Source organism: Phalacrocorax aristotelis, chromosome 3 (assembly GCF_949628215.1).
Source record: "Phalacrocorax aristotelis chromosome 3, bGulAri2.1, whole genome shotgun sequence".
Taxonomy (NCBI): domain Eukaryota; kingdom Metazoa; phylum Chordata; class Aves; order Suliformes; family Phalacrocoracidae; genus Phalacrocorax; species Phalacrocorax aristotelis.
The window spans coordinates 88,127,193-88,153,148 of NC_134278.1; the positions used below are offsets into that span (position 1 = coordinate 88,127,193).

A 25,956-nucleotide genomic window follows, 5' to 3' on the forward strand; every position below is an offset into this window, starting at 1 on the left:
CATGGCAACGGGGGCGGGGCGGGGGCGGTGCTCTCACCGCCCTGATTGGGCGGTGGCGGGCGGTGACGGCTTCCGGCGTGCGCGCGCGGCGGGCAGCAGGGCGGGCGCGCGGGCGGGGGGGCCCGGCAGCGGAGGTCGGGGCGGCGGCGGCCGGGTCTGTGTCTGTGTTGGTGCGGGGCGGCGGCGGCGCGCAGGGATGGACACGCTGGGCAGAAAGGTGGTGGTGTGTGACAACGGCACCGGGGTGAGTCGCTGCGTCCCCGGGTCCCGCCCTGCCGGCGGGGGGGGGAGGGGAAGCAGGGCGATTTCCGCCCCCCCGGCTCGGCCCGGCTTGGCCCGGCTTCCTGCCGGCACGCCCGGCCTGCCGCACCCGCCCTGCCCCCGCCGGCGGCGGCACCGGGCCCGGCCGCCTCCCCCACCACCACACACCCCCGCCGAGGCGCGTCCCGGGGCCGCGTCCCCCCCCTCCCTCCCCCCCAACCCTGGCTGGCGGGCAGGGGAGGGGAACGACGGGGACACCCGCAGAATGAATGGTCGGGGGGAGCCCGGCGGTGGGAGACGCCGATCCCGGCGCTTTCTCGGTTGTTCCCCCGTTTCTAAACCGGCTGAGCAAAATCTGCCGTCGGGGTGTCCCCGGTGCTATGGTGATGAGCCCGGTGCGCGGGTGAGGTGCCGCCCCCCCCGCCCGGCATTTTGTTGTTATACCACGAATATCTGATTTCTCTCCGTGTCCCGAGCAAATTCTCTGTAGCAGCGACTGCTTGACCAAAAATGCCATTAGTTTTTTGGATTCTGAACGGGCGTATTATATATTGAGCAATCGGGGATGTGACCTCTGTGCATAATTATCAGTTTTAGGGAAATGTGGGGGTTTGGTGTGGTTTTTTTTTTTTTTCTTTTTGCAGCCGCTGGTCAAAATGGAGCGTCATCCTTTCGTTCATACCCTCCTGATCTGCAACATATTCAAAATTGGCATTTTTTAAATCAATAGAGCCCCAAAGGTTTCCTTGCCATCCTCTCACCTCTTTTGCCCTCCGTGAGCGTGCAGGCATCCACCAGAAATCCATCCTTTGTCAGTGGCACGGCAGGCTCTGAGGCGCCTCGGCAGGAAGTGAAAAAGATACCATTTTAAAGCAAACAGATAAGGTCCTATAGGTGGCTATTTCCCCTTGGCAGTTCTGTTTAGAAATCTAGAGTTTCCTCTAGTAAAGAAATATTTTGTGGAGAGTTAACACAGCTGACGGCATGTAAAGACCTCTTGAATGGCAAAAAATATATATTTTTTTATATAAGCACTTGTAATAAAGAATTTTTTTTTGAAGCCCAAGAGGGAATAATTGAGACAAAGGATGGCGTTGTTAGAGACTCAGGATCCTGAGTTAGAAGTTTTTTCCAATCAGCGTCTGAAATGATTGGCTCACGAAGAAGAATGTCTTATTTGACAGTTCTGGGGTCTGACAGTTCTGATGTAGTCTCAATTTTCCTGTAGCAAAAATTATCTTTAACAGGTCTGGGGTCTGGTGCCTTTGGGCACTTTTTACACTATCATTTAGAAAGAGGAAAGAAACAAAGAAGGCGTTTGCCATTTTTTTTCCTCTTAAAAAGGGACATGGGAGCTTTTTTGTTGGGATTTTTTTTTCATCATTTAATACTCTTATTGTCAGGCCCATATAAAAAAAAAGAGCTTCATCCTTTAGTGTAGTCCTTTACAGAGCAATAAATCATTGAGTTGTAAAATGTTTAGTATACCAGTAGCGACAGCAGCGTTGTGCTGTGGCCAGTCTCAACGAGGTGTGAGGCATGGGGTAGAAACCATTGTTTTTACACCATTTCTCAAGCTGGGTTTGCAACACAGATTCTGTACGGTGTAACATGTCCGTGTTTGCTTTTAAATCAAGAGACATCTTGGAATGATACTTTTTTTTTTTTCCTCTGAGAGTTGTGCCAGCAGGATATAAGTAACTAGAAGAGTGGAAGGTGCCGAGAGGAGGGGCCTGTGTCACTTCACCTTGTCTTGCTGCGCTCGGCCTCTAAGCAGAACAGCATGTGTGTGGAAGTACCCTGGCAACAGAGTTTGTTGTGTGGGAGAGCAACATGTTAAGAAATAATTGTTAAATCAGTAAATTCAAAATATTTAGGTTGAATTGGGATAATTAAACTAGAATTGGGATAATTAAACTGGAAGAAAATTCCATTCGGTAAATCTTCCTGGGCCTCAACTGCATGCTGAGGTCATCAAGTAGTCCTGTATTGTCAAACCAGTATTTTTGTATTAATACTTTTTCTGTATGACGAAGAAGAGATGCTTTATGTCAGAATGATGTCCTATACACTGTGGTATGTCATACTTAAAACCATGATTGAAATTAGATCTCTTGCCAGGTGCCAGAAATACTAGATAAAAATTAATAATATCTTTAGAAAAATCCAGTTGCAATTTTAACTTTAGGCTTGTCTCTGAAATGCACTGTTTGTGTTATGCTGCAGTAGGACTTCCAATGTATCTGGCTGCAACTGGTCTTTGAGGAAGAGGTGACTAGAAGGAAGTTCTTGCAACACGTAGCGTAGCAGAGAGGCAGGCAGTGGCATCGTAGAGGTCTAAAGCGTTGCAGATGGATGTTTTTATTGGTATAGGACTAATGGTAAGTTACTTAGTGGCCTGTAAAATTGCTCTAATTTTGATTAGGGTTTTTGTTTGAGAGTTGCATCAATGGAAGGAATCAAGCACAGAGACCTGATAAGAATATTAGTATTCAAACTTGTCACATGACCTGTTTGTGAGCTTCCTCATTCTTTTAGTTTGAAAGAATACTTATACATACAAGTTCTCACTGTTTGATGACTCAGTAGGAAGTGAAAGAGTTGGTATAAACCACAGTGAAATGGAGAAGAAACTATATATGGTAAAACTTCTTACATACGTGGTCTTGCACACAGGCAAGCTAAGTAGCTATTCTTAAAACATTCTGAATGTATAGCAAATACGTGCAAAAATGAATGATGATGAACCCTTGGCTTCCTTACAGAGATGCATGAATTCATTGAGTGTTGGTGTTATTGTTCGAGACATGATGTATACTGAGCCTCGTACTGAAATTACATGATAATTGTTGCAAGGGGTGTATGCAATAAGAGATGGAAGAGACAAGCACACTGCACTTAAATCTTACTAGAGAGTTTCAAATTGAGACTGGCAAGAATAGTGAGTATTTAATGTACAGCACTAGAAAAGAGAAGCTGGTTATATTCCAAACTGCTGCAGTTCATAATGTTTAATTGAAGATTATGGAGGATCTCCTGTAAGGGGCAGGAAGGAGAAGTATCTTATGTTTCTTTTACCCCTTCAAAAATCTAAAACTGTTCCAAGATCTGTTATATGGGTATGTTTGTGTTTCTTAGGTGCATTTACTTGTTGGTAGTTCTACCAAGTCTGGTTCTTCAGCTGTAATTTCCAGCGTTATATCCTTGCAAACCTACCAAACCAGCTGAATATTCAGTATCCTGTCAGGGAGAATGCTACAGTGGGGGTGCTCTCGTTGATGGGAAAGCTGATATACAAGACTGAGTTGTTCTCATCTTCACCAAATTGTCATGTAGCCTGGGGGAGGGTAAATTTCAAATTTGAAGGGGAAGAGAGTTAAACCTTTTGCCCCATCTTATCTACTGTTGAGTTTACCAAACTTTGTAAAAATTACATTTTTAAGGCTCTTTGTTCCAGCCTGAAGGAGATGGGGAACAGACCATGAATGTCCAAGCTTAATCTTGCTCTTTGACATTCACATAGATTAAATCTGGTTTTGATTGTGTTTTAGGCTGGTTGGAGAAATGATAGTCTGCTTTTAAAATCTAGGATTTATTAGTTGCTAGCACTGATGACTACCCGGAAGGGTGTGTTGAGGATTTAATGTGGAAGGGGACTGGAAGTTACTATTACAGTTCAAACAGTAAGGACTTGGAATAGTATTTTTGTAGGCTGGCATTTTCTAGGTCAGCATAGTTGTATGTGATTTCAAGAGGTATTTTTAAGGTTGGCCAAGAGGCACTCACTGATCTTTGCAGTAGCCAGTTTGGTCACGTATCTCGATGGTTGCTGTGTAAACCTCAGAGTTTACTTGCCCAGTCCACAGGATTTAAAAGGCGGGTTAGCGGAGCTTCTTGAGGGGTGCTGCAGCAGCTTGAGTTGTAAAGATTCATTTAGATGTTGCTGGTCCTGTTACTTCTGTTGACCAACACAGTGGGTGATGACTGGTAGGGAGGTTGATTCATGCAGGGCGGAAAGAAAAGGAGGAAGAGCTGTAAGCAAACATATGGGTGTAAAGGTGCATGGGCTACCTGGAGGTGTGTATGGTTGTGTTCAGAACAATTTATGAAACCGTAAGCTGGAGGATGGGATTGTATGGGCTGTTTTGCAGAACTTCTTCTAGCTTGACTAGGTCCTGCACAATGAAATTTATAACAAGCATACCTAAATATTGTAGTCACAAGAAAAATTGTGTGGTTCCCTGAATGCAGTAATTTGATAAGTCTGAAAGGGAGCTTATTTTTTTAAAAAATGTGGACACCATTATTTGGACTCAGCTGAGTCCTTCAAAATGTTTCATATGTTTTCCTCTGGTATAAAACTTCTTCTAAAGTCTTCTGGTGAACTCGGGTAGGGTGATCCAAAAATGCTTGTGGCTACTCTTTGCTTTCTCATAGCAGCATTGCATTCTTGAATGTAACTCCTAGGTACTTCTGGCTTTAATATAAGCAAAAGAGTTGATAAGTACTTGCTTGTTCAGAGACCATGGATTGAAGTAGAATAAGCAAAAGGAGTTGTACACACAGTGTCATTCCTCAGGTATTCCAAACAGCTCCGCCTTTGGAGACAGCAAGCACAGAATGGGTGAAAGAAATTAGGGTCACAAAAAGCAAAAAAAATTCCCTGAATTCCCTGAAAAAAATTCCCCCCCCCCGAATTAGCCCAACTTTAATTAAAAGATCTCTTGGCTCTTTCCATAACTGTCTCCAAAATTTTCTTTCCAAAACAGGTGCCCTTTTTAATGCAGTAAGGGGAATAATTTAGAGCAACAGAAGGTGGCTTTTCATGTTGCCGTTAGTGTAATGGCAGAATTCTCCCTGCAGCTGCAATTATCTGTGCTCTTTACTGTGATAATTATGTCAGTGGCAGTCTTCAGACATGACTTCAGAAAACTCGGTGAATGTTTTGGAAATTCTAGCAGAAGGCTTTTAATACAACCTGAAATGGATAATTAAGCTGTTGGGACAGGTTCCCAAGGAGGCTGTGAACTGTCTGTCCTCGGAGCCTTCTAACACCCTCAGCTGGTCAAAGCCCTGAGCAGCCTGGTCTGAATTCAGCATTGACCACTTTGAGCCCAGCGTTGGGTGAGAGCGCTCCTGAGGTTCACTCCAACCTGAACGGTCCTGTCATGCTGTGTTACTGCTGTTACACCTAGATGGTTGAGTAATTTTTCAGATGAAAATGCATAATGTTTAGTTTGGAACTGCAGGGTGATGTTCTGGCATGCTGAGGTAGGGCAGTACGCTCAGCATACATCAAAAAAGAAGCCTGCTTTGTATGAACTGCAGGCAGAACATCAGAGTATGGTATATCAACATCAGAGTAGGATAGCCAAAGAGCATAACTTGTTGATCACTGTGAGCTAAAATTGTAACTTCTTGCTGGCACATTTAAAGTTCTTGTTTTATAACTGCGCTTCCTCTAGTGACTGTGGTGGGCCTTTTTTTTTGTTTTATTTTGTTCTGCCTTTTTTTTTTTGTTTGTGGGTGTTTTTTTTGTTTGGGTTTTTTTTTAAAGCTCAGTTAATCCTGACTGTTTTCTTAGTGTATATACTACCTTGGGACCCAGTGATACAAAGCTTCCTTTCGTACTTATTTGGGTAACAAACACTCTTTCAGAATATCCTCTTCGGTGTGAACTACTGTCAGCCGAGGTGTTGGTTGTGCTGTTGGTTTTAGAACTGCTTACTGCAAACTCATAATTTTTATCCTTAAACCCTGAAAATCATGAAACTCTGAGAAACCCATCTGACTTGCACAGACTATCTGCTAGTTCACTGTTAAAACACTTCTTATAACAGCAAAACACCTGAATTCACAAGGTTTTGGTTTTTTTTTCCTGATGTGTAATTTATTATGTTACTGTGTGCTCCGATTGGAAAGGTCATTTAATTTGGTCTTGTTAGGTACTCATTATAAGGTGATCCATTACAAAATGATGGGTTTCAGGTTGCTAGAGAACTTTTTGTATAGAGTGGCAAGCAATCCAGATTCAAACACTGGACTCTCTTACACCTCTCAATGTACTTAGTTGTTGTAATACCATTTCTCAAAAATCTGACAGTCTGATTTAGAAAACATTCTGGAAAATACTTTAGTTCAGTTTTATACATCTATGCATCATCTGAATTGTGTAAAATTGATTTGAAAGTATAATCCTGTTGGTTGCCAGTGGGTCACATGTTCTTACATCTGGGATTTAATTTTTTTACCCCAAACCAGGTTTCTATTGGTAAACAGAAGTAATACCTATTCTTATAAAATTATTTATTCCTTTTCAGTTTGTGAAATGTGGCTATGCAGGCTCAAATTTTCCAGAGCACATTTTTCCAGCTTTGGTTGGAAGACCCATTATAAGATCAACTGCTAAAGTGGGAAACATTGAAATCAAGGTAAATTTTTTTTCATTATTATTCCTTTCTGACAGATAAAAATATTTAGGGCAGCTTTTGGCTTATCTAAAGTTTGGAAATGCTTTTTCCTTAATTCCTCTTTATGTTGTTTTAGTATCTCTTGATTAATTTCTGTAGCCTGTCACAAACTACAAAGCTAAGAGGGTAATCTAAAGCACTGGAGGCCTTCAGGTAGTATAACTGAGGAGGCAGTAGGTAGGGCTCAAGTGATTCTGGGCAACACAAAGCTTCAAATGCCAATATGTAAATGATGTCAAGATTAGAAGGCAGAAATGAGACAGAAGTGGTTGATGTTTGTCACCGAGACATACTGTGGGATTTTGAGACAATGCTGAAGAACTGCTGGAGCTTCCAGGTCTTCCTATACTGTGTGCTTTCTACTCACAGTTGATCATCTGTGATCTTGTATAAGATGTTTAACTTTGGTTGTGTTTGCATTTCATTGTTTCTATTGTTTCTGTTTCCTTTTCTTTTTGCTGTTGATAGACGTAGGTGTTCCATACCACTTAAAGATGGAGAGGCTGTGTTCAGGCTGCTTCATCTTGGGACGATATTCCAAGCTTGGAATGGACACACACCCCTAACTGTTTGAGAATCTTCTTCTGAAGTCTGGGGAGCTATCGTTTCTCACTTTATTTTGTAATTACAGAGTAATGCTTCAAATGTTAGTAGTTGCTTTTGCAATACAGGCTTCAGTAACTGTCTTGGCCCTGCTGTGGTCACATCCTCCCTTCTTGCTTCCAGCCACACATTCTGACCTTGCGCTGGTCATGCTGCCTGTGCAGTCATGTGGTGAGCCACTTTAATGAGCTGATCTAGCTGAAAAAGAGCAATTTCTTTGTCAGGTAAAGTTTTGACTGCCTTACTAGGCAATTGTGCCAGCTCCAGCTTGAGAGCAAGGCAGAAGCAGGAACTTGAAGGAGAAGCGGGAGGCGATGCAGAACTGTAGAAGCCCTCACTTAGGCCAGTGAAGGTCAAGTAGAACCACACACATACAGGCTTTCAATTTTGCTTTCTTTCTTGCTTCTGAGGAGCAGCTTAGTGAAAGGAAAAGAACAAAAATCTGCCCAGTCTTGTTCCTTATTTTCAGAACCCTATGGGCAACAAGGGGAACTTCAGTTATCTGGTTTTTTCTGCTGCCTGTGAAAAGTTAGTAGCATCACCAGAAGGCCATACTAGGAAGTCAAGAGGATGAGGGACAATCAGGCCTTTCCAAAATGGGCTTTTATTTTTTTAAAAAAATTATATTGTAATACTGCGTACCTTGTGTCAGCTGGGAAAATTTGGTTGAAAGGATAGAGATCTTTCCCTTTCACAGTAGATTAGAGTTTTTGTAAGGAGAGGGAAAGCATCTTCCTTTCTGTTGCAGGGCTTAGGGAGAGGTGTTTCTTCTGATACCTACCTCAACTTAATGTGACAGTTTCTTCAGGGAGGTCCTGGTCAAGTTTTACAGAAGTTATGCAGCGATTTACAAGTCTTAATTTCAGTACTCTCTTGCATGAAATCTCATTGTTGGAATCATGTTTTCTTTCCAGGTGATCTGATACCAAAACTGGCAGGACAGGCTGTATCCTCTGATTGTCTGATAACTTAGTTTAATATCATTACAGGTGACAGTGTTGAATTGGAAAGATAGGAGGTAGAAGTGGGTAATTACTATGAGATCAGTGCGAAAGAACCAGTAAACTATAATTTCACATGCGTTGCCCATCTTTTGCTAGAGCATGGATCGCATGGGTGTGTTTTAGGGAGTATGAACTGTGTCTAGATTCTTCTTAGAAGTTTTATAGCGTCTGCCTATAATAGCTTGTCACTCTTTCTTAAGAAAGCAGTGTATCAAGAGAAGAAATCCCTGCCACAGATACTTTGGGTATCCCAGTAGGGAGACATGTTCAGTGTGAGTGCCTTTTTTCTTTGTGAGATTCTTACAGATTTCCTAAAAAAACAAGAATTATTTTAGCAGCTGAATTTTATGCCAAAATTTAAATCTAGTCATTCTCTGCAAGTTCTTATGGGATAAGTTTAAAACTGAGTAAAGGAAGCTGTCAAGAAGATTATCAGTTTAACTTTTCAAAACTTCAGAAAAAGCTGTCATTCTTGTGAAATTCAGAAATGCTTGAAAAGTCTGGAAGCTGATCAAAACAATGGTTATCATCCATTTATTGAGTTACCAATTTCAAGTTGCTTTGTCCATGTTTTCCTTCTGGATTCTCATTTCAGCCAGCAGCAGGGATGTAGCCTTTTGTCCTACTCAGACTCCCCAGTTTGGGACATAAAACACGAAAGTTCAGTCATTACTGCGATTACTTTGCTTAAAATTGCAACCTTAAAACTCTAAAAGCAGAAGCATAGATGTTGCTCTTAGTTTCTACTGACTTACTAATCTTTGAAGCAAGTTTGAGGGTTAATAACCTTCTTAGGAAGTCAGGACTAACGAGTAGCTTTGACTAGTTAAAACAGGATTTTAGGGCAGATCAGACCTACGGTTCTGCACAGTTTCTGCCAAAGACAGCCTGGAGAAGGTAATTTTCTGGATCTGAAGTGATGAAGAGGGCCGCACTGTGACCTCTTCAGAGGCAGCTGCCAGAAGCTCTATGCACTTTTCCTCTGATACAGTTTGCAGAATAAGTAGATTTGCCTTGATGTGCTGATAGTTATCCTATGGCTTTTGATAGTTTAGGTGACTCAAAGTAAATTTAATCGAAGGAGGAAAAATCTCAATAATCGTGAAAACGTTTATATGCAGGCACTTCAGATTTCTCATAGTGCTTCCCAGCTGCTTTAATTATCTTCCTACCTCCACAACTTGCTATAAGGAAAAAGCTTGGAGACAGTACTCCTGCTACTGCCCTTCATGATTGCTTGTTTCCGTTCTGAGAATAGATGCCATAATTTAAATAAATATCTCTTATTCAGTTCTTTTTGGGTACTTGTTCCATGATATGTGAACAGATTAGCCTGCTTATAGGTGAATACGTTAATGTTAAGTTTTCAGTTCTTGGGCGTTTAAAGCGGAATATTTAAAATAAAATTTAGCATTTGTCAGAGCTAGTTATGGTAAAATGCCTTGTGCAGAGTCATATCTAGTTCGTATAAATGCCTTGCCCAGGGTAAAACTCCAATGTTACAGAATATTTATGCACAGAATCCTATTCATGAGAAAGAGGCAGATATACTGATCTTGTTTGCAACGTAAGATGCATAAACATGACATGCCAGTGACATGCAGCAATAGCTTCCTTTAAAGAGACATTTTAATCTGAAATCCTGAGTATGTTAGCTTGGCCCTAACTGAACTAACTTTGATCATTTCCCGCTGTACATGCGTCTCTTTTCAGCCTATTTCTACTGTGTACTTAAAATAATTTGAGAATTTCATTTAGGCCTTTTCTGACTTTCTTGCTTCTACCTTCTTTCTTCACCTTTCTTGACCTGTTGAAGTAGAATAACAAAAAGATGGTAAGTGAGGTGCCCCTGTGCTGCTTGTTTACCATTTATGCTTGATGGGACCTGGTAGCCCTTATGTTACTTTTGATGCTATTGTTTTGTCTTGTCTTACATTTTACATTTGAATACATACTTATTTTGGACGTTGTTCATTGCTTTGGTTTACTAGCAACTAATTCATGGGAATATTTCATTTATTGCTTCTAAATGCTACATAGTCTGTAGTTTGGCAAGATGCAAGAATAACTCTTAAAGATCAACATGAGCTCAGCATCTTTAATAGTAGAAATTGCTGTATTTAACATCACAAACTAAGAGCTTGAAAAAACTTTCAGATTTCAGTTAGACAAATATTACTGAGTACCAAAGTGTGGAAACATTGGATGTTGTGATACTGGTTCCTCTCTGCGAATTCAGTTGTGGTGTCCTCCTTCCTTTTCACCTACCAAGTGCACATGCTTGTCAGCCTGCTCTTGAGAGCAATTGTTCTGCCCTTTAACTTTGTTTTAAAATGATGTGAAAGTTTTGTGCAACTTTCATTGCACATTTGAATAGCGGCTTTTCCTGGGCTGTCCTGTTTGATAGCATAGAGCCTCAGAGAATAATGCACAAAAAAGGCTTCTTATTCTTTTAACTGGTGGAGTTTCTGTCGTCTTAAATTCTCAGGAGTAATGTGGCTGGATGGTGGAGTTTTTGTAGTAAGTTTCACTAGAGTACATTTGGTTGAAAATGTTAGTCTTGGCTTTTGTCTTCTGTAGAGAAATGAAGTGTGATCTGCTGTGCAAGGGAAAACAGAACACCTTGTCAGTGAGAGGGTTGGAAGAGGAATGGATTGATTTTAAACTATTTCCAATTAAATTCCTTTTTACATAAGCAGTAACTGTTTAGGTTACTTCTAAAAAAAAGGCGTTATAAACTGGACGCTGTTTTTTTTGTTGTGCATCTTTTTCCCTAGCATTGAATAGTAGGTTGGGTAACCCTCTCTTCAAAATTTTGTGCCGCAGTGACCGCAGACTTTGGTGGCCGATTTTTGCATGAAGCAGCTGGGTTTTTGTAATAATTTTAATATAATATTAGTATGGAAACAGTGCTATTGGTACCTAGAAATATGTTCTTATGGGCTAACTACGAGGAAGTCAGTTAAGGCTTCTTTAGAAAAGTATGGGATATAATAGGGAGCAAAGATAAGATGTTACTGTGCATACTTCCTCTGGGAAATAAGTGGGAAAGGAGAAGATATGATGCTACTAATTTGAATGTGCAATGTTTGCATAACTAACTTTAATAAACAAATGGCTTTATCAGTGTGAAATGACTATACAAACTATGCATTAGTTGGTGGTATTTGTGTAAGAATGCATTACTGGGGTTTTTGGCTTGGGACGTCTGGCATGGAATGGACGACGGTATTTTATATTTAGATGTGTCTCTTCACACTCTACTGACATAGGCAATATGTAAACCATTGTTTCTTTTAATGTCTAGTGTGGAACTCCTAATCTCTTGCTTTTGCTACTGTTCGGTATGCTTATTCACCTTTCATTATTCCTTTTTGGTATTGTGCACAGAAATTTGCGACATGCATGGAAAAATATTCTGCCAATCCCACCTACTTACCCTTATGTGCTCTTTTGCATCTCAGCCCTTAGAAACTAGTATTTGATAAAAGAATTTTTGAGGTGTAGTGGAGAAACATCTGTCCTTATAAAGGTCTTTGTAGTGTCTAGCTGTAACAGGGTTTATTGGTTTGTTTAAGGTTAATCAGAAGTTGGAATTAATAAAGTTTATTTTAGAAAAGGTTTGGGATGTGTAACAGCCAAATTTAAATACTACATGAAAGATATTCTACTTCTCTCCTAAGTACCTGAAAACAATTCTAAAAAATAGGCACTGTTTGAGAACACAGTTGGACACAGGCTGGAGTGGTTCACTATCATTCTTGAGGATTTTGGTGTTTAGAAAACTTTGCAAGCACTGACATGTTTCTGTATTAAAATTTTACAGGATCTCATGGTTGGTGATGAAGCAAGTGAATTACGTTCAATGCTGGAAGTGAATTATCCGATGGAGAATGGCATAGTTCGAAATTGGGATGATATGAAGCACCTCTGGGATTACACTTTTGGACCAGAAAAACTTAATATTGACACAAAAAATTGTAAAATACTACTCACAGAACCTCCCATGAATCCAACTAAAAATAGGGAGAAGATAGTGGAGGTATGTCTGCTAGTAGAAACTGATATATATACTGTCATTGAGTATCACTAAGAGGTTTTAACATCTGGTATCTGTCTGAGGCAAAGCAGTTCTGTTTTCTAACCGTAACTTGTCCTCAGCCATAGCCATGAAGGCTACTGTGATTAAATTCAAACAAGTGGATCTCGTTCAAAAGGTATAAGCAGGCTCTTGTCTCAAGCATATCACCATTAAAACACAGAACTGGAAATACATGTTTATCTTCATGTATCCAAGTTATATTGATTGCTAGCTATTGGATGATTGTTCATTACTTTTAAACGGCTCGGACTTCTGTAAGCCAGTAATGCCTCAGAGGAGATGGAGGCTTGAACAAGTTGATGCTTACCAGATGGACCAGTGTTGTTGGAGGTAGTTGAGACAAAGGTGTGATGACAACCAATTCACTAATCTTTGATTGATACTAGGGATTATCAACCAAAGCTTTCTAAGAAGGAAAGCCTGATTCTGGGATCCTAGATCTCGAGTGCTGCCCCGAGTGACCTAAGCTCCATCTGAACATTGTGTTAATGTAGGTTGTCAGATGCATATGTTTAGCCGTAGTACCATGTGACAAAGACTCAGTTTTGAAGAGCAGTAGTGTTTGACGAGAACAAAAAGTTTAGTTTCTCGGATTTTTTTTTTGTTTGGGGGTTTTTCTGCACAAGTGCCATAGGTATTTTCAATTAACATAAGTATTCAGTGTAACAGAAGTGTAATTTTAAAAGTGTGTAATTGGAGTAGCTGGTAGGGCAGGAAAAAATGGATTCTAAGTCTGAAACTATCCATTTATCAGAACTTTGAATATGAAAGCTTGTGTGTGTATATATATATATTTTTTTTTCCCAAATCTGTTGCTACTCTAACAAGAATTTACCTTTATCTTTACATGCTGACCTTTCCTTTAAAATCCTTTTGTTGTCACAGCTACAGTAGTGTTTTCTGCAAAGTGGGTAATCTCTTTCAATGACTTGGGAGCAACTGAAGTATAGCAACGTTGGAAAAACTTGTGAAAAAGAAGTCAAACTGTACAACCTAAATTCAGCATTTCTTAGCAATTGTGGACATTAGGGACCTAAGTATTATGTAATGTAACATTAGTAATACTGTCTGTTGTATATCAGTCAGCTGTGGTGTGATAGATGTAGCAGATTATTCTGGGTGGCCTCCATGGAGCAGGAGTGGTTGAATTTCCTGTTCAGGCTTCTTTGCTTGTCAGCTGTCTACAACAGTGTTCTTGTTTCTGTTTTCTGGCTAAACACAAAAGGCTGGCTTTTAGCTATTCTGGGACTGAGTCATTTTATATCCTAAATTGAAAAGTCTTATGGCTTCTAAAGTCCGATAATTTATTTGTATTGCCCCATTTGCTTTTTTTAAACCACTGTAGAAATTGTAGATACTTAATCATGATCCAGAGGATTAGGGAGAACTAGAAACCATTTTTGTAAACTGAAATTTGAATTAAACAGAAGTTCATGGTTTCTATTAATATTTTTAATGGATCACAGTTTTAGGAGGACTAGTAATATTTAGTTTTTAACTGCAACATATTTATAGTCATTTTCCTTCAATTTTTGACATGAACTCCTTTTCAGGGAGGCTAGCCCAGTATGAAGCAGAGGACTGAATTAAGATTTTTTTCCTAAAACCTGCAGTAAACATAATAATGTCTCTGCATTTCGTGATACAGTGCAGTAGCATTTTCAAAGAAAAGCTTAGTCATCTGGACCATATCAAGATGATAGATAATTGTATATTGTATATGCTATACTTCATTCTACTTCCAGTAATTCTCTTTCCTCATCTCATTGCTCCATCAAACCCAGCCACATAGTAGCAGCAGCAGTGTTCACAGGACAGCTATATTGTAAAATTTATATTTTAAAAGTGCCGTTTCTTTCATAGCATGCATAAGATGCTGGTTGCTCCTCAGATTGACTGTTTGCTGTTTGCCTTTAGTTACCTGCTGTATTCTCATTCTGTAATACCCTCAGGAGCAGCCGGACTGTAATGGCATATCATGTAGCTGTAGAGATACTCTAGCGCAGCCGCTTCCCCTAATCCCAAGCTAGTATTCTTTATCTTTTTTCACAGTTTTTAGTTCTTCCTTTCTATGCACAATTGGAACATCACCTTGTAGGTAATCCAAAAGCTGCTGTCATGAGAAGAATCTTTTCAGAACATCTTGCTCAGTGTTTACTTCTGAAGATTTGCTAACATCTATGTCCCATGTCAAGGCATTTTTCATGTCAAATAGGGCAGAACTAGATGTCTTGAAAGAAAGAATAACAACCCCCCAAAAGCCTGCATATAGGTAATAGAAGCCACTGCAAAAGCTGTTTATGTTTTAGTACAACATGTGAAGGCAGTAACTAATGACATTCGAATATTGATTTTTGTGGTATGATTTTATAAGCACTTGGGTTGTTTGAAAGACTCACCATGGGGATAGTGCTTGTTTTGGACAATGACTACTCAAATGGGATCTCTTTTTGAGTTGCTGTCCTTTCAACTGTTCCTTTTCTGGCAGACACTGCTGCTTCTTGTTTCTGAAGGTATTTTGTGAGTGCGAAATTGTGGCCATTACGGAAGTTACTAGCCAGCCGAATCATGTCTTGCTCATGCTTAGCCCATGCGCCTGATTACTGTATTAAATTTCCCTTTATATTACCCAGTTCACGTTGGGGGTTTATAAAAACCCCGAAGTGTGATGTTTTCATGGCAGGGTGCTCTGCAGCTCACCCCCTCTGTGTTTCTTTCTGCTTGACTTCCGCTCTACTGCATGCTCACAGTAAATATCCTGAGAAAGGTGGCATCAGACTTTCCAGGGGTTTTGTGGTGTGCTTGACACAGCTAAGAAATAATTCACTTGACTTTGCAAGGATCAGGTTTTTCATATGGGTCAGCCATTCGAAATCACACTATTCTACCAGAGGAGGTTCTTTAAATAGTTCAGAATTCTAAAATTGTCAGGCATCAGCTTTTTTTCTTTAAAAATATTTAGATATCTTACTTGAGCTGTGGGAGTAGTTAGGATTTAATCAGTTTCTAATTCTAGAAGTTGCAGAAGTGCTCAGGAGGCTGCAGACAGCAAAGGCAAAAATTCTGTATGTGCTGGAATAATCAGAGTTCATCCATTTTTCTTGGTAAAGCATTTTGAGGGGAAAACGGCTGTACAGTATGATTAGTTTACTTGGCCTCCTTTGTGTTTATAAAGAAGACAAGATCCTATAAACTCTACATCCTATAATCTTAGTCTCTTTCTTCACTGAAACTAGTGTGGTGGCTAGGGGAACCTAGTCTACAAGACAGGCAGTTACTTTTCATGTTTCAGTAAGAATTCTGCAAACCTGTGGTTTTCTGTATGTAGTAACAGTGTTAGCCCTACCTGTACTATTTCAATTGTAGTGGATTTTACACTAACTGTAGAAGATTGTAATCAGTTGTACTTTAAAGAAGGGAAGAAGGTAGCCCAAATGCAGAGAACAACCTGTGACACTTGGCTTATTTTAGACCCATATGTGTAGGAGTCTGGTGTTTACTTTACTTTGTACAGTAGTACAAAGTCTGTAGGGCTTGATATGAAGAATAAAAAGGAAATCCTGAACTTCATTATATTTAGAACATACACCTTTAACAAGCATTCATTCCCAAGTCACACTTCAACAATGAAGTACTTGGCTAGTCTACAAGTATGGCTTCCTGCTCATTAAGCACTTTAGAAAATGGTTTAGTAAAGCTGCTGAAATTGATATGTGGGCTTCTTGTAACTATTCACTTTTTGTTACTAAACAGAAGTGGAATATTTCATATGGCTTGTCTTGTGGGAACAGGTAAGGTATAGAACTGAATATACTACTTACTGCCGTAAAGCAAGTAAGTTTCTAATGTTTGTATAGAACTTGTGTGATGAAATTTCTTGGAAAGTGTTTTTGATCAGTAAAAATACAGAATTTTAGAAATACAGTTTTCAAACATCTATGAAATTTCTTTTAAGTATTTGGCCTGTTTTGGATGTTAATTTTTGCCTTCATCTTACAGGTTATGTTTGAGACATACCAGTTTTCTGGGGTGTATGTAGCCATTCAGGCTGTTCTTACTTTGTATGCTCAAGGTAGGCAAAGATAAGTTAAGATCTGTTTAGAACTTTGGCTCAGCAACACATTTATAAATTAATACAGTATTAATGGGTCTTGGGCTTAATTCAATACTGTTGTAAGTAAGCTCAGCTCTGATTTATGGGCTTTTTGTTTTGAGGAGCTATTGATAGGTGCCCCTGTCTTTGTTATTTTCATGAACCAACTGTGGACACATGCTTGTAAATGCAAAAACCTGGTTTATCAAAACTGTCGTTGTTTCAGGGTGTAGTCATTCAGCCTTTGGCATCAAGTCTTAATGACATGCTTTTGATTTTCTGTTAAAGGAAAAAAAAATTATCACCATAAGTGAATTTCCAGAAGATGACTAAGTGACTTTTGCACTATTTTCAGTTTAAAAATGTTGATTCTTGTGCTGTAGATCAACTAGAATAAATGATCCTCAGTCTGAGGAGAAAAATGATGGATTCACTGAATTCAACATAAATTCTACCATTGACTGCAATCCATCTAGGACTTCAAGAAGTTTCTCAAGCACATCAGTTCTAATAAAATGACTCCTTCCATCTGTTTTCTAGTGGCTTGGTGTATTTAGCTGTCACATAGGAAGACAAATATCCTTATCTGTTAACATGTTATCATAGTTTCTATGTCCAAGAGCAAAAAAGATGGGGTACGGGAAGGGTGGTCCTGTTAAGCAAGTCAATAAAACTAGTTGAACCAAAACCACTTTTACAGACCTGGCTATTAATTTTATTTGCCACAACCTGTGCTATTACTCCCCCCATCCCCCACCTTGGTTTTTCTTTGGTTTGATTCCTTATAAGTATTAATTGACTAACGTATACAGCCTTAAATTCTGCTGTAGTTGTACATGTGTTTTACCATCTAGTGCTCAATTACTTTTTGAATAATAAAATGGGAAACAACTTAGAGTAGTCCACAGTGTTTCTACATATTATCATCTAAAACAAAGTTGAAGACCTACGAAGATAAAAAAACCAAGTGGCACATAAATAGATACTTACTTTTGAAAAATCAAAAAAAGCCCTTTAAAACACCCGACTTAATTATACTACATTAAAGATTAAAGCGGTGGCTGAAATTACATACAGAGACATGCCTCATTGCAGTACAGCACATTTTGTTGGTGTGTTAAAAGCAACAATTAGTCTTTAGTGTTTTACCTGGAATTCTGTGTGCTCGTGTGCCTTTTAAAAGCAAAGGGGTTTATATATCAAAACCTAATTCTAATCAGGAAATTCTTTAGCAATTCCTTACAACTGTCTTTTGGAGTTAGTCAGTCACAGGAGACTACACCTATTTCCTTCCTTACTGCATGTGTCCAATTGCAAGGCTTGTTGTGTTGCATAGCAGTTACTCTGGTTCACTAATAACTCTGAAGATCTGATCACACAACTGAACCATGGTGTGTTCTTTGCTTCATTTGAGGGAAATAACCAACTTGCTTGCCGTCTGTTTACAAAGCTTCAGTAAATTAGAGTAGCCAAACCAATGCACCTTGCCATTACATATTAAATGTTCCTTCATTATTTTAAGGTCTCCCCTTAAAGTGCATTTTCTTGCTCTGGGTAGCTTGTGAGATACTATAAAACTATTTTCTAATCAACTTTCACCATTAATTCTGTTTCTTAGTTTTGTTAGAGAGGTGTAGAAACTTCTGTTTCTACATGCTTATGATATCTCAGTTTTGTACACCTTAGAATTTAATGATTTTGTGGTAAACTTTTTTCACTGGAGTTAACTTCTGTAGTCTGTGAAAGTGGATCTGATTCAGCCTAACACTACTTCTGTGGGGAAGAAAATGAGAGATGTCCTGTACAGTCCAAATATTCTCTACCTTATGAAAGCATTGTTTTGGTTTTTGAATACCAGTCAAAATCAAGAACTCCTAATAGTTGTAACAGGGTAAACTTGTGGCCTGAATACCTCTAGGTTTCTTCATATTCGAGAAATTAATATAAGATTGGACATATACAGCTGAATCTGAGGAGTAATTTGTGCCCCAACAAGCATTTAATGATCTTAGATGTTCTCTTTAGTTAAGCTGCAATTTAAGATGTCAAAACACCAGATAAAATTGTGAATGGTAGAATTATAAGCATCTAGGAAAAAGTAGAGGCAATACGTTGAAAAAAGTATATGAAAGCATTTGTTACTCTGAAAACCTTAAGTTTAAAATCCAGCTGAACGGAAATAACTGAATTTTAAATTGTGACTGCTTTTCCCAAAATGGTCACTGGGGGATGTTGTGTTAAGATTACAATGAAAAATGCTATCTTAAACTTGCTACTGTTCTGCTCTATTCATCAAGGTGCTAATAAAAGTTATACTCACACACCACCACCACCCTCCCACCCCCCCCCTTCTTTTAGGTTTGTTGACTGGTGTTGTTGTGGACTCTGGAGACGGTGTAACTCATATTTGCCCAGTTTATGAAGGTTTCTCTCTCCCTCATCTCACCAGACGGTTAGATATTGCTGGGAGGGATATCACTAGGTACCTCATTAAGGTAAGCTGGAGAGAATTTTTAAGGTTGAGGTTGGTATCTGTGGTGTGTTGGTTCAAGTTTAAAATCCCTTGATAGGAAGAAACCACTATACATTTTCCCTTTATTATTCATATGTTAATTATGTAAAGAACTCCTGTATTCTCTGTATAGCTTCAGCATATCCTTATTATGTTTCCTCATCTAATATCACATGATATTATTGATATTATTCAGAGACTTCCCATTTCTTAATGGCAGTCTTGTAGGAAGGGATTTTTATTCCGTATTTGGGAAGGAAAAACGCAAAAGTTTGCTTTCTTGATACATAAAATGAAAACAAAATTATATTCTACCAGTTCTACTCAGCTGTTCTCAAAAAGACTTTTTCTTACCGTGTGGAAAATAGTGTAGTGGTTCTTTCCTGATTAAATAAGACAGTATGCTTTATAGACTATTAATTTGTTTGTTTTAAATATAAGCAACATTCTAGATTGTCAAATCTTATGGTTAAACTGGAATACTGGAGTGTTCTGAAGTGAAGCCCTAAATATGAGAATTATTTTGGTTATCTTCTAATGGTTATACTGAAAGTTGTCTTGACGAAGAAAACTTGGAGTAATGCTCCCACTTGGAGTAATACTGCTGCTATTCTACTTTTCTGGTAATAACGGATACACTGTGATGGATTTGACTTAATCTAAAGTTGCAGTTAAAAAAGGGAGACAATCTTTTAAAGATATGTGTTTGAATGTACCCATCTGCTGGTAAAGAGGTGTGGACTGTTCCTCTTATTACTGCTAACCTAGTACGTTCCCTCTAGCTCCTCTTACTGCGAGGGTATGCTTTCAACCATTCTGCTGATTTTGAGACTGTTCGCATGATCAAGGAAAAGCTGTGTTATGTGGGATACAACATTGAACAGGAGCAGAAACTGGCGTTAGAGACCACAGTACTAGTTGAATCATACACGGTGAGTGTTTTGAGACAGCTTTTTCTAGTCCTAAACTTCACAGGTTTAAAGTCAGGTAGCATTTAGCTTTGATTCCTTCTGAATTTTTCTTGGTAGTAGCTCGCTTCCCAGATACAGGAGCCTGTAGAATCAGATTACTTGGTTCTTTTAAAAAAGGCTTTTAAAAGCTTTTATTCTTTCCAGCTTTTCCATAAAACTTTGTACTCATTACAGGAACTTGTAAAGAAATTGGACTTACTCTAGCATGTCAGATTGTTTCAGCTTCATCCGTCTAGCAGTGACACGTATGAGACTGATATCTGGTGATACAAATGGTAAACTTGCCCTTAGTGGAAACTTCCTGTGATCACATATGGAAGAAAAGAACTTACAGGAAAGCATTACTCTTGCTGTAAGATCTTCTTCTAAATCGATGTTAGGAGCTGTAATGCAAAGAAACATTTGGTACGTCAGTACTGATGTCTCTGGTCCCTGATGTCTCTATGTAAATTGACAAATTCTTCAATTGTTATGCATCTTTCAGTTGTACTGAACGACTTCTTGCAGTGGTGACAATTATCAACAATTTCCTGTTTTAAAACATTAGGGAACAATGTAGGTCATTTCCTCTTGATTTGTTTAGTATCCAAGTGGCTAAAAGTAGTCTTCTAAACGGTATTTTTTTTTCACTAGCTCCCAGATGGCAGGATTATCAAAGTTGGTGGAGAACGGTTTGAGGCACCGGAGGCTCTCTTCCAGCCTCACTTAATCAATGTAGAGGGGGTGGGTGTGGCTGAATTGCTGTTTAACACCATCCAGGCCGCTGATATTGATACCAGGTAAGAGCAAAACACTTAAAACCCTCTGTCAGGGTGCAAGGGGTGATGCGAGAACTGCATTTGGACAAAACATCTTTTGCTTTAGATGCTACTGTGTGCACTGCTGGGGAAGGGTGTGTATGGGGAGTGGGGGTCAGTTTGAGATCTCGGAGCTTAGCCAGTTGTCTGGAAACTTGACTATTTTGGTAGGAATGAGCAACGTTAAAATCTTGAAAGCACAATATTTTTTTTTTTACTGCTGCTTTCTGGGATGCCTGGAGAAGCATGAGCAAGTCTGCCAAACTTGTGCAAAGTCTGTCTTTGTGTAGCGACTGTTTTTTCCATTTCTGTTTGCTCCCCTGGACATACAGTTACCTACTTGTACTACAGAGTACTATAAGATGCTACAAAGGCTTTTTTTTTGTCAGGTCTGAATTCTACAAGCACATTGTGCTGTCTGGAGGGTCCACCATGTACCCTGGTCTGCCTTCGCGACTGGAGCGGGAGCTGAAACAGCTCTACCTGGAACGCGTTCTAAAAGGAGATGTGGAAAAACTCTCGGTAGGTAGAGTCGCTGCTCGATTTGTGTGGGGCCGACGTTTATCCTGAATCCCCACTAGAGGGAACCAAGTAGTCAGAAATGACAGCAGCCGCGGGTGGCTCTCCATGCAACTGGAAAAATTGCTGCCTCTCTGTTCTTCACGCCCCTGCGTTTCGTATAGGTGGCTTGTGTGTATATTCTAGCAATAACGCCACCTTCTACTCTGTGCTAATAACAAGTAATTCCTGAAGTCTTGGGTTAGTTTGAATGTAAAATGGGCTTATAAATACTAGGGCACAACTTGTCCTAGTAAGGTTAAAAAAAGTTAATGAGTTTTTGTGTCTTAATGTCATAATTGAGCAAAAACTATTTTTTTTAAAATCTCTGGAAGTTTTGGTTCATGCTGTGAAATATGCAAAAGTAAGGGGGTAGAGTTCTCACACACCTTCAAGTGGAATAAATTTCCCTTTTTCATTGGTTACTGTGATAAGCAGACAACAAGATACAGAGGTAGCATTACAATGCAGTGGTATCTCCTTTTCAAGGAGGAGATATTTACAGAGAAAATTCCTTTGAGTGGAGTTTCTGATATTGAAGTAAACTGAACTTCCCTGTTTCTTAATATATTGTTCTCTAAAGATCTTTTGCAGCTATGTGGAATGACTCAGTTGTGCAGAATGTTTTAAGACTAAGACAGTATTTCACACATAGCTGTGTACTCCCTTTTGGTCTTGAAGTTAGTATCAAAGAGTTTAAGGGAATATTAATTAGTTAAGCTGGTCTAGATTGTGTGAATTTAAAATCTGTTCCATCTGCCCTTCCCAAAATTGGTATAATTCTAAAATATTTTGTGAGTTGATGATCAGGTAACTTCTGATAATTTTAGCCACTGAAGCCTAGGAAGTATTTCAGTCTTTACTGTGTTCATGAAATGCAAAAATATGGTCTTCAATTTTGTGTCCTGACTCATGGGCTTTTTGTGGATACACTGAAAGTATAATTTCTGGGAAAGTGTCAATAGCTGTCTCTAATTTCCAGTGCAAAGTAGTTATTTCACTTTGGTTGTGCAAGCTGGAAGCTCACACAGGGCACCCTATGCTAACATTTCAGTTTTTCAGTTGCATTTTTCTTACTAAACAGTTTCCATTTCTTTGTTCTGGTGGAAAGCACATTTTCATTTTGAAAGGCTTTGCTTCAAGAATCCTAGTAACAGTTTCTTTTCTTTTTTTCTTAGAAATTCAAGATCCGAATTGAGGATCCACCTCGCCGAAAGCACATGGTGTTTTTGGGTGGCGCGGTTCTAGCAGACATCATGAAAGACAAAGACAACTTCTGGATGACCCGACAAGAATACCAAGAAAAGGGAGTGCGTGTGCTGGAAAAGCTTGGTGTGACTGTTCGATAAATCCCAAAGCTTGTTCTCATCACATGTCTAAAGCTTTTTTCTTTTATTGCCAATCTCTGAACTCACTCAGTTACATGCTATGGAAGGGCCTGTCTGTGGCCTTTTGACCCAAAGGTCAGGTTTTGTTCTGGTTTCTTGGGGTAGCTTTTGTTAAATGTTTCTTAATGTGGCTAAATTTGACTATTAAATTTTGACCACTTCCCTGCAAACAAAACAGAGCAAGAGCAGCCTGTCTACTTCATTGTTCCTTCCCAGTAGGCAATTGGGTAATTCTGGTAGGCTTTTTCTTCAGGGTTTATTGCTGTAGTACTGCTAGCTTTTGTCTCTAGTTCACAAGGGGTTGTGTGCCTTTTTTAGCATAAGAAAACCTTTAAACAGGAGTTTGTTATTGGAACATTGTGGTGGTTATCTTTGCATCTTTTTGCCTCTCTCTACATTAAGATTACTTTTTTTCTTTCCTGCAATTAGGAATTTTGATTAAACGTTGTTAGAAACTAGTTTAACTAGCTGGAATGGCTTAAACACACTGTTTCAATGTAACGTGGTTCCATATGCACTGCTGCCTAAACTGGCTTCTGAGGTGGTTTATCCTTCAAGGTGGTGGTGGGGCTTTCATACTGTATTTCTCTAAGTGGGCATGTACACAGTTGCCACAAGTGGAGAAGCACCTGATATTCTGGCAAATGTAAATTTGTGGCCTTAGGTGTCTTTTTCTGGAGAGAGGAGACAGCTGTGTTGCTTTTCTGTCATGGGACAGCTGGGGGTCAGTCTGACCAAAAATGCCTCTCTTTATAGCTAAATTTTGGTACCGTGTTGTCTCAGCATAGGGAGCAAGAATGTTAAATTAGCTATTCTGTAATTGCTGAGAAACTTAGATGTGCTGAGACAGGAGCCTCTAAACTTCTGACAAGATTTAAAACTTTTCAGAAATGCTTGTGAAAACTAACTATAGATATTAAAAACCCCCAAAACTCCAGTTTTAAAAGTCTGATGTTCTAAGTGCTTGTATGCACTTCCATTAAACTTTACAAGTACATTAACCTAGTGCCAAGTAGTTACTGCAAATGATTATTTCAATGACCGGCATTTGTTGCAGCAAGCGGATATTTATAAACAACCACTGGCAGTAGGTTATAAAGAATGACCTATATTTGTTCCAGTTAAAAATAACATTGGAATATGAGATGATGTTGGTTGGTAAATATCCACAATTCATTTTGTCCAGTCTTGATTTTTTGATACTTAACATGGGATGGGGAAGGAAGTGAAAACCAGTGATGAAAATGCTGTTTTCAGAAAGTACATTAAAGCTGAGTTGTTCTGAAAAATAGAAGTTGTCACTAGTAATTATCAGCCATCTTCTCTGAGTATAGTTGCCTGTATTTTCTTCCTACTAGCAGACTGGTAACTATCTTTGCAATAAAATCTGCCTTACGTAAAGCATAGCAAAAACTGCTTGCATACGAATGCCAGTTAGACTTAGTTCTACCTTGCTTTTCATGGGCATATTGTATCACTTCTTACTGGTTTTCCAAGCCTACCATAACATTTAAGCATAAGGAAGTTAAGATCTGCTTTTGACTTCCAAACCTTGGAATGTATGAGATATGCTTTCATATAGTTGCCATTTGTCTACATCTTTACATTAATAATTGACCCCAGAAACATGGAAATATTAAACTCCCTCGGATTCTTGAAATTTGCTTTAAATTAAGCAGACGGCTTCCTTTTGGCTGAGCTAGTCAAACAGGCAGAAGGCATGTCTGCATTTCTTTAATAACAAGACAGTCGCTATAGTATTGCTAGTAATGACCATTTAATTATAGGTGGGTGGGGTTTTTTGCAGCTATATTTACTCTTAACTAGAACAATATGAATTTACAGGCATGCCGGTCATGCCTCTGTGCATGCACTTAAGCAGTTACTAGATTTTTGGGGACATGAATGTAAGGGGTAGTCTTCTGAACATTTAATACACAAGATTTAAAGATGCTGTGGGCTTGCTTTAGAGCTATGGTTTCTCATGTGACTGTCTCTGGGCTTTTCAGACAGTGTTGAGAATCATGGAAATAAACCAAAGAATGACTTAAACACCTTTTTTGAATGACAATCTGTCATGTGATTTTTCAAATCTAGGCCTTGACCCTGCAACCCCTATTCTAAACCATCTTCTCCCCTGTTCATTGGCTTCGATTAGGTACGTGCATGTTTGAATAAAGGTTCTGGAATTTGGCCCTTCCACTAGACAACTTCACAGCACCATGAGTAATAAGTGTCAGTTGTGCAGAATCTTGGGTTTCCATGGAAACTGTGTTTCCATTTTAAATAATATATATTTAAAAAGGCAATTAGCATTTTCAATTACAGCTATCATGGATTCAGAAGAACGCATAAATAATCCGAATACTGAATGGGGTGTTCCAGTTATGCTCATTGTGGTTCTCCGTGTGTGTGTTCACATGCGAGAGTGTATGTGTGTGTTCTCTCAGCTGACAGCTTCAACTTTGCTATGAAAGCAACCTGGTTTTAAAGTTGTTGTTTTTTTTTTTTTTTTAAGACCAAATAACTTGATCGTATTTGCAATATGCTTCAGCTCTTAAAAAAATTAGAATAGAAGGTGCCGCATCAGTTGTAAGTTTTTTGGGAACATCCTGTTTTTAATGTAAAGCTGCTTCAAACCCCCACCCCCACCCAGTGTTATAGGATGTTAACCGATGTAACGCAAATGGCTTTTTATACAGTTCTGAATAATGTTAACACAACACTGGTTGAGACCGTGAATGGAAATAAACATCTATTTAAATTGACAGGTCTTTTCAATACAAGAATAAAATCAGATTTTTTTCAAAGTAGATTATGTTTGCTTTGTTTCCTTTGGGAAATCACAGTTCTGTCAGTTTTTCTCTAACTTAACTTCCATCACAAAACTATCATGAGCTGATTAGGCTGAGGAAATCTGACATGACAAAATAACACGTTCCCTACTGATTGCTGTCATAGAGTGAGTAAAGCATCCCTACTCCATTCTCTAGCCAAGACTCCTTCCATCCTAGTTTCTTTTTTTAAAGAAAATAAAATCCTCGTCCTTGGACAGGAATCTCTTCTAATTCAAGCTCTGTGCTTGGTACTGCAAAAATGGGAAGAGCCCTCAACTTGTATTGACTTTAGCATCCCTGGCTAAGCTCAGAAGCCACATAATGATGCTCTGTTTAGGAAAGACAGACATCCTTGGTGGT

The 25,956-nt window shown here is 39.1% G+C and overlaps 1 protein-coding gene across 3 annotated transcripts in view; it reads left to right on the forward strand.

The window, feature by feature from the left end:
• ACTR2 (actin related protein 2) overlaps positions 1-25,572 on the forward strand; it is a 516,258-nt gene extending 490,686 nt beyond the window's left edge. Inside the window, exons 2-10 of one of the 3 annotated variants that reach the window (XM_075088389.1) lie at positions 177-244; positions 6,582-6,692; positions 12,165-12,380; positions 16,440-16,512; positions 18,892-19,028; positions 19,828-19,977; positions 20,650-20,795; positions 21,203-21,335; positions 22,550-25,572. In XM_075088389.1, coding sequence (XP_074944490.1) covers positions 197-244; positions 6,582-6,692; positions 12,165-12,380; positions 16,440-16,512; positions 18,892-19,028; positions 19,828-19,977; positions 20,650-20,795; positions 21,203-21,335; positions 22,550-22,720 — 1,185 coding nt within the window. In that variant the 5' untranslated portion in view covers positions 177-196 and the 3' untranslated portion in view covers positions 22,721-25,572. Of the gene's footprint in view, positions 1-111; positions 245-2,597; positions 2,643-6,581; positions 6,693-12,164; positions 12,381-16,439; positions 16,513-18,891; positions 19,029-19,827; positions 19,978-20,649; positions 20,796-21,202; positions 21,336-22,549 lie in introns of those variants that run through there. The other 2 variants (XM_075088388.1, XM_075088391.1) reach the window with 2 other exon arrangements.
• The last annotated feature ends 384 nt before the right edge of the window (positions 25,573-25,956 follow it).